The 9,352-nt window shown below is 35.9% G+C and overlaps 1 protein-coding gene across 8 annotated transcripts in view; it reads right to left on the reverse strand.

Annotated features, from left to right (window-relative positions):
* XIRP2 (xin actin binding repeat containing 2) overlaps window positions 1-9,352 on the reverse strand; it is a 101,947-nt gene that overhangs the window by 65,510 nt on the left and 27,085 nt on the right. For 2 of the 8 annotated variants that reach the window (XM_068948705.1, XM_068948713.1), the window contains exon 6: window positions 315-413. The exons of the other annotated variants lie outside the window; for them this stretch is intronic. In XM_068948705.1, coding sequence (XP_068804806.1) covers window positions 315-413 — 99 coding nt within the window. The remainder of the gene's footprint in view (window positions 1-314; window positions 414-9,352) is intronic. 8 annotated transcript variants of the gene reach the window in all.

The raw sequence follows: 9,352 nt of genomic DNA on the forward strand, positions 1-9,352 counted from the left end.
CACACAGGAAAATCTAAAAGTGACTAGATTTTATGCTGCTATAGCAGTCATTAACTAACTCTGCGTGTGTGTGTGTGGAGCGGGTTATTTAGCAGATTTACAGGAGATAATTTTTTTAAAAACTAATGCAATCATTCTCTAGTTCTTTTTATATTCGGAAGCATCTATCCCTTGGCTATAATGGAAAGTATTTGGGGGAAAAAAGCAAGAGAAAGATTTTTGGAGTGAAGAAAATAGCTGTCTTTCTACTCCAGAACACTTCTTTGCACCCTTCCCCACCAGTCTGTTGGATACTTTCAGGCTGGATGTCTCACTTGGAAATGACAATGTGGCACAGTGCTGGGAAGATAAGCTCTAGGACCAGGCTGGGTTTCGATGCAGCGGCCAGTTGGAGCCCAGGTAGGATAGATTGGCTGGAATGGAAATAGAGTGAGAGGAATGAGACACTTATGAACCAAGGGCATCAGGAGACAGCAGGTGGCTGAAATGAATAGGGTGTTTTATGTGGGAAGGGCTACGGCTTCAAACCGTTAATCATTTTGTACCCTTTTTCGTCGTCCATTATCAGCTGCAATTACAACCCAGTATTAATTATGATATTTTGGTTTAAAATAGCTGAAGATCTGACCGTTATGTCTGAAAACTGGTACTGACAAGCTGTGATGCAGAAATAGCTATGGAGAGGTAAAATGATGGATTGAGGAGGAAGAGGAGAAATAAAAAAATGCAGCTGTACTTGTTGTCAGATCAGGCTGAACAGGAGTTAAATGGCTGTCTTCATACTTCTCCAGTTCTACAACCAAGCCAGTGCCTAGCAGAAATGAGAACAGCCTCGGGATCGAATTGCCACAGCACTGTGCATGATACCAGAGAATCAGTTTAATAATGCTCTGACTTCTACAGTATTAGAACAAAATACAAACAAAGCTTAAAACATACGGTGTTTTCAACTAGTGCTGGCAATTCTGAAAACAAGATGATCTAACTCTTTGGTATTCCTAGTACATTTGCCTGTAGTTATCAATAACAGCTAAAAAAAATACAGAATTTACTGTTTCTTATTCTTACAAGCTGGGGACCAATGTAAATTTGACTTGCATTTGTCTTAGCTCTATCAATTTTATTAACTTGTAGCATACTTCTATAACTTTTTTCAAATTTTCACCTCTGTGATAGCAATTCCTTTACCTAAAATTAATATTTTAGATATTTATTACCTTTTAAATATATCATTATCTTTTTTTTGGCCATTTTTAATCTCAGTCACAGAAATATTGGTCCTACTTAAGAGATTTTGCCCTAAATTCTTCTATGGACAGACTTCTGAGATGGTGGTTACCATGCCATTAGATATTGTCATTCAATTTTACTTTGCTGTGCCTTGAAGTTCAGAAAAGCATCTGTGTCAAATAAACCTGAAAATCTGGGGATACTTCTTCTAAGTTATTATTAAAACATAAAATTTTATTGCTTATTCTTAGTGTTCAATTTTCCTACCTGCAAACTTCCCTAAATCTCAGATTTTGCCTTATAGTGAGCAGCATTCCCATTTTTCAAGACTTCAGTGTTTTTTTATTCAGTATTTCTGTAATTTGGAGATGTCAGTAAACAGTGTCAGTTACCAATTCTAGAAATACTCTTTCCGGTTTTATGCTATGATATTCATTTGTCATCCTATTTCCATGAAGCATTTTGTTACAGGGGACTGAATGCAATTTAATGTAGCTTCATATTAGGTAGTTTGAGACTAGTGTTTATTGTTTCAAATTGCTTCATTAATTTGTCTTTTGATTTCTTAGTGTTCCTGCCTGTAATAATATACCCAAAAAGAATAGCTATATCTTCTTCTATACTTGTACAGACATTTTTCAGAACTGCTCATGTATTTGTCCACAACATATAATTACACTGTAGTGAAGCTATCATTTTAAATACACTAATTCCCTTTCAGATGCTCTAAATAAGTTGTCTTCCTTTTCATAGCTAGTTTTATATTTTATCACAATGTTTCACAGTTTTCCATATTCCTTAAATCCGTTATGGGTGAATGATCAGTTCAATGGCCCCTTTGTGAGAATGCTATTTTAGTATACAGTGATGATGGTGTAGGGCAGAGGAAGTGCACTCTTACTACAGCACAGAGCTTTTTGCTCTAAACAAGGCAGTTCTCTGACTACATGCATTCTCTTTTTTTCCTGCCATTCATTATCCGAGTGGCCCCCACGTGGCAATCTCCAGGCTGCTTCAGCCCTATTTTGCAGACAGCAGCCCTGTCTCACTAGGGCTTCTGAAGGATTATTTTTAGCACTATTGCTACAGCTGAAGTGCTGCAGTCCAGAGTTATTCCCAGAAAATGATGTTTCCTACTGTGAAAAAGTTATTGAAAGGTAGTACAATTACCATAAACTCCTTTTAATCGGGACAAATTTAATTTGCATACTGTTTTATTGGGATATCTCCACAGATAACCTAATGACAGTGAATGGCAAAGACATCTGCTTAATAAGGATAGAATTAACATAAATGCCACTTATCGAGAAAGCACTGAGTGCCAAGAGGTGCTTAATTATAGGCTAATATATGCAGCTCTTGCAAAAGTTGCCAAATGAAAACTAAAATAAGAAGAAATCTTTTTTGCTAGTTAGCGCAGGGTTGACGCTTTTGTAACTGTGTGGATACATGTTCTTGGTGGGAGAAAGTGTTCAACGGGAACAGTAGACTGCTGTAGGGAACACCACTTTAAACTGCCTTTCTTCAAGTTTTTACTGGACACAATTTCTTGAAAGCTGTCTATATTTAGCTAACTTTCTGTCACATAATTATTTCAGTTTTTCTTAATGGCTCTAATATTATATTCTGTTCTTGAATCGAATGGGCTCCTCAGAAGAAGGTGACACAAGAAGCTATTTTTATGTTCTGATATCATACTGTAGATATGATGAAAAGAATAAAGCATCAGAATGCTTTCTGCATTTCTTATCAGAATGCCAGATTTCAAGGAATAAGCAGTCGTTACACTTAGAAATGTCTAAGATAGAGATTCCAATTTCATTGGCTTACTGAGTGACTATACTTCATTAGATAGTGGATTTTCCACTTGCTATCCAGTCGTGCACTAATCTAAAAGTCAGTAAGCCAGAACACATGAAGTTTTAAATAGAGGAAAACTATTTACCAAATTACGGCTACCTTTTCTGTATACATTGAACTATCTTGGATCAGAAGAGGAATTTGCAGTCAGTACATTAAACAGATTGTCAAGAGCTACTGTTAATGTTAAAAGCATTTAATCTCTTTTAAAGGACGTCTTCAAGAATATTCAAAAAATGCATGCGGAATACCTACAATTCTTGTACTTCTGTTACCCACGCCATCCCATGCCATCATATCTTAACTGCTGTTGTTACATGTGCTGGCTAAAGAAAAGGTAGCTACCACCAAAATTTCATTTTATTTATGTATCCACTAAAAGAATGTGCATGTGACAAATGAAAAAGAAGGGTTGAAGGAGTGGGCGCAAAGAGAAAGGGGTAAAAGTGCAGCTTGAAAGGAAATCAGTAGACACATGAATGAGTGATGAGGTAGGAAAACAATGAAGCAGGAGGTTATGTATTTAGAAATCTGATCTGTTACTTTAGAAATGGTTACATTAAATCTTGATCCATAAAAGCATTATATTGTGAGTGTAACTTGAAATACTCGAGGACTGCTATTGAAATGACTATTTTTAATAGCAATTCAAGTTACATTCAATGCCTAAGTGCTTTGCTGGACTGGCTCCTAAAATTTACTATTGCTTACAAGCCCAGAGCCTAAATAGGAAATCCCTTTTTCTGCAAAAGTTAATTCCTGTATGCACTCCGGATTACGTTTCTGAATTCGTTTGTGAAAATGTTTTCTTATTCCTCAGCATAAAAATACCCCAAAGTACTACTTTTTCTCAATCATAACTCTTTACAGGCTCACCTTGTTTATAAGACATTGAAAATACACATTTAAGGTAACTATGCATATACTGAGGAAGCTACAACCTCCTGCTGTCTTCCTGTCTGCCTAATTTCCCATAACACTTGATGATATTTGTGGCAGATTGAGTTTGGATTTGAAAAGATGTGGCCTTGTGTCACACTCAGACATTTATTTCTGAGTCCTTTCAACCACAGCCATTCTACCATTAAAGCCAGGATCTCAAATTCCAATTCAAAACAAGAGACTGCTTAGCTGGAGAATACGGAAAGATAATTTGAAGTTAATTCTAGTGCTGAACAACCTTAAAATATCACCTGCAAATCATTCAATCTCAGTGAAATATAAAAAAATAAAAACAGAAAGACGCATAATCCTCGCCAGCCTGAAAAAGAAACCTTGGGAATGTCAGCATGAGACAAGTCTGTGATGTATTTCTCACTTGTAATTAATAATATGATGGAAATCCGTTCTGGTGCAATTTAGAAAGTAGTGAGTGCATGGAATCATGTCTACCATCTGCTGGAATGCTGATGGCATTATTAAGATGGATGACAAACGTCCTAAAGTGACTATTACAGAGAAGTGGTAATAACACCTGCTGCGTAAACTGTATGAAACCAGTAAGTAAACTGCTGAGACAAATCCATGATTCTTACTTGATTCTCTGCAATGCACCATTTCACTAAGACAGAATTTCTCAAGAGGCCTTAAAAACCCCCCGAGGCTGCCTGGAACCTGTTCATTCATATTATCCCCAGACCAGCTCCAGAGGTGCTTATCCTTTTCAGCTGTTACAGATAGTTTTAAATAAAATAGCATATTCGTTTGGAGGAGAGGTATAAAATAACTCTTTTGAATACAGGGAACAGTAAGCTGAGGCCTTGAAAAGACCTTGCTGTCATTCTGAGAAAACAAAGATCTCTCTACAGAATTTCATCTCAGAATGGGTTTCTACATTAAGAAGAAATACTGAGGAGCTAAATTCTGACTTGAAATTTGTATTACACCTATGGATTTCACTTTTAATTACCAAAACTCTCACTGATTTGCTATTATCACCATGGCAAAATTGAGGCCATGGGTCCCTGGTCTTAGCAAAGACTTACTTATTTGAGCCAAAAGAGAAATTTTTAATTGTTAAAGGTGTACGGCTTACAATAAATTACTGAGCAGTTCAGATTCTATCCCATGGAAGGAATATCAGTTATATCCAGCTCATCATAATGTGCTGATTTGCAACATTATAGTAGTTTTCATAGTATGATAATCAGCTGAAAGTTTGCACTAAATCAGCAATTGGACAATGAAATAGATATACAAAGGTAGTACATACAGTAGCAACAGAAATTTCTCTTCCCTTCTAAACCAGTACTCTTCAATGGCCCATGTTTCCTGGTATATTTTGGAGGACAAGAGAGAGGAGTCTTTTAGCAGCACATAAGCAAACTGAGGCTACAGTTAAGTCAGCTGTCAGCGATTGAATACATGTTTTAATGAGGTTTTTCAAACATATGATACCAAAGTGATTGAGTAGCATGATTTAAAGAAGGCCACCTGCAATACTGGTAAACAACCAAATCAAAATAAAATTTATGATACCGCAGAATAAAATACTTAGTAGAAGTAAATCTTAGTAAAGCCTTGTAAATCAAATCTAAATAAAATCACACACAACTTGAACATAATTTATCCTAAGCTGATGCTGGATATCCAAATAAATTGCTGGCAATACATTAGCCACAAAACATGCAGAATAAGAAGTCCAACTTTGAGCCAGCTATGTTTAATGTGAAATATACTAGAAAGAACAAGAAAAAAGTTGGGCAGATGGGATAGTCAGCACAGCTTTGTAACTGAGATTGATAGACTAGAACTTTCAGGCTTGGTTCAAGTCATGGAACAATTGTTTTATAAAGCAATGTGAATAGTAACCAAGAATAATGCCAAAGTCCTCCTTCCAAAGTCACAACCTGTGGCAGCTTAAAATGCTATCTCACCACACAGGATGCACAAATTAAGATTTGAAACATAGTAAAAATTAAATACAAAGATTATCACAGACTCTCAGCAGTAGCCTTCCTCTTCTATCTCTTCTTGCTTTCTTCACCTTTTCATTTACATATAATATACAGAACATTTCAATCAAACATGATCAGTTATCCTTCCTATTTATATAATAACTCCAAAGTAACTGGAAAACCGTTTTACCACTACATTTGAAAAAAACTACTGTTGTAAATAACCAACTCTGTTGTAGCACAATAAAGTTTTGTTTAAAACTTCCACAGTAAACTTAGTACCCTCTTTTGCATTGCAATTGTAAAAGGAACACTACTGTATACTAAATACCTATGCCAGCTGTAATTTTATACTTCTTTTTTGGTTTTTTTTTTGCCTTAAATGCATATTTTAGGGATGCAATTTTACAGCTCACAGTGTTTTCACCATTACAGTGGAAATTTAAGAACTGTTGTTTTACTGGCTATGCTGTTTGCAAATATCAGTGCTGCTGCTAAGTTTGTGTACAGAATTGGGAAAAAAATTGCTATTTTATATTTTGGGTTTCACGAGAGCATGTATGGACTTGGAATTTTTTATTTGTTTACTGTAAATTTACTGACAAATCTAACAATATATTGCTTTTCTTTGTACACTCTCTTGCTGAAATTTACTTGGATTCAGAGGCCTAGAAAGGTTCATAAAATATCCTGGTGTTTCTGTCTCTGCCTTTAAGCATAACAAAATAATGATTTTGAAAGTGATGTTTTCTAACATGATCATTTTGTGTCTAGTATTGTTGTAGACATTTAAGTTCTTTCCGTTGGCATTTTCCACCGCCATTTGCTGTTTCATCATTTCTGTAATTATTTTAGATAGCTGTAAATTATTGAAAGTAAGTTGTAGTGTGAAACAAAAACCAAAAACAATGACGCAGAAACAAGCACTAGCAGAGAGTGGGGAAGCAAAAACCTTAAAAAATTACTAATATTTCTGCTTCATAGTACACACTCTATTTTAGCTGTAACCCTCATATATGCCAACTTTTCCCTTTACTCTCTACTTTGTTCCCCTCCAAAATAATACCTGGCTTCTATGATTTGCTGATTTTCCAGTAATACTGAGAATGTGCTATTTCCGAGAGTCCACTGACATTACTTTTAGTAGCAGGAGAGAACAAACTTTCTCTATGCCTCAGGCAGATCAAATTCCTGTGCAGTACTCAAGAGCACAAAAAAAAAAAAACCCAACCAAAAAAAAACCACCACAAAAAACCCACAAAACCCCAAAACAACCAAAAAAACCAGAGGCTTAGTCTTAAATGTGTTTGTTTCCATTAAACGTAAACTAATTTCAGTAATTTTGACAAAATCTAAGAACGTCCTTAAACATATGGTATGTGGTCTGGCATTGCTTCCAAAAGTACAGTAGGCAATATGTATTCAAGTGCCAATCATTTTTCATTTATTCAATAGTATTCAAGTGCACATGAAGTGAACCTTGGAATTCATTTGCCCTCCACAGCTCTTCCACCAGAATGATATATGCTGGGAACTCTTGGTGAAGCACTCCTGAATTAAATTTCCTTGTAAACTTTTTTTTTTCACAGTGAGCTAAGATTTAGCCCACTAATTTTTTTTTTTTTAATAGAATGCTGATATGGGCTAAACTAATTATCTTAAGCTTTACCTAATATTTGTTAAGTGTTTTTAAAATTGTTTTTTTTTTCACAATATTACTAACTATAAAACCTAGCAAAAATATGCATCATCAGGGTTTCTTATTTTTAAGAAATAGCATTTTCTTGGTCAGATGTAGCATTGAACTTCCAAAATGATTAATAGAAGAGAAAATGAAACTGTGATATTCTTTAATATAAAATGAATAATCGGGATATGAAAGAGTATTATGTAAGAGACTTAGCTACAAGGAGTTCAAGATGAGCTAGAAATTATGGTAAATGATGGAAACTGAGACATAACTATGGAGATTCTCTGAGCAAGTATTACTAGATCATTTTTCTACCCATAGTCCCTTAATGATTTTTATGATCTGTGACAGAATTTCATATGAACAGCTTCAGAGAAAGCCAGCGCCAATCTTAAGCATATTTGGGTCTACAAAGGGTGATCATTTTCAAATGTTTTTCATGTGTACAGGAGATGTAGCTTGAGCAGCTCCAGGGCCAACCTTACCTGATACTTATGCTGAAACAGTTGAAGAGAAAATTATTTGTTTAGACGTAAAATAACAAACTGGTCTAGAATTAACAGACTGTTGTAAGACTATGAGTGCAGCAGACAACCTGAAGGGGAATAATTTCATACTCAGAATGACCATATCTGACCTAGAAAGCAATTTTCTCTGTCTCTCTTGCAGAGGTGGAAAAGGTACAACTTTGGAGAAATCAAAGCCACACAGAGGGGTAAGGATTCATCTTTCTTGCTTGGATATAGCAAAAATTGTAGTGCCCATGGAAGAACGGCAAGGTGAATGAAGCCCTTTAAATTTTCCCTTGAATAGATCTTAAGACCAGGAGCTATAAGTAGGTGGGTTTAGCTAGAAAGACTCATATTTACCGACTAGGCATACAGAAGCTCTTGGCACCTTTCTTGTGAAAGGCATAAACCAAATCAAAATACATGTCGGAGGTCAGAGTCAGTGAACTCTGAGCCATATGTTTTCAGAAAATGAGTCTAGGAACTGTTTCCTGAGTGGAAGTAACTACTTTAGCTGCTGTAATGGTGTATGTATTTAAGGTTATTTTTCCCCATATTCATTGCTTTGCATTGATGCTGCGTTTTGTCAGAGGCATTGCTCAATACTACACTATCCTACCACAACTTTCATATTCTGTTTTCCTTTTCATTGTCCTGAACAATTTTCCACCATCAACAGTGTCATTTCATAAGTCATGTATTTTCCCAGGTCACTTATACTGAATAGCACAGGTAAATAAGCTAGTCAGTCTTCATTATGGAACTGACCTTACCAAGCTAGTGCTATGCCTCTCCTCCCCTTTTAAATAGCCCTTAATCCAGACAAGGACCTTCTCTCTCATCAGGTTTTTAGTTCCCAAGGAGACTGATTGCCACCAGCTTGTTAACTGTGTAGCTTGATTACTCGAGTGGGGTCTGACAAGCAGGAACTAAGAGCAAGGTGCAATTGTTTCAGTGCCAGGGTATCAGGACAAATGAGTGGATGGTAGGAAGCTCTAAGGAGGCAGGGCAAAAAAGAGAAAGAACTTGAAGGGGGACTGATCAATAGTAAGTTGAGCAGGAAATCAGTCATTTTGAGAAGTAATCTTTTACTACAGAAATTATTCTGATGGCAACTAACAACAACAATTTGTGTGGCTGTGGGGAATATATGTCCCAATTTTTAA

The sequence above is a fragment of the Struthio camelus genome, chromosome 6 (assembly GCF_040807025.1).
Source record: "Struthio camelus isolate bStrCam1 chromosome 6, bStrCam1.hap1, whole genome shotgun sequence".
Lineage (NCBI taxonomy): Eukaryota > Metazoa > Chordata > Aves > Struthioniformes > Struthionidae > Struthio > Struthio camelus.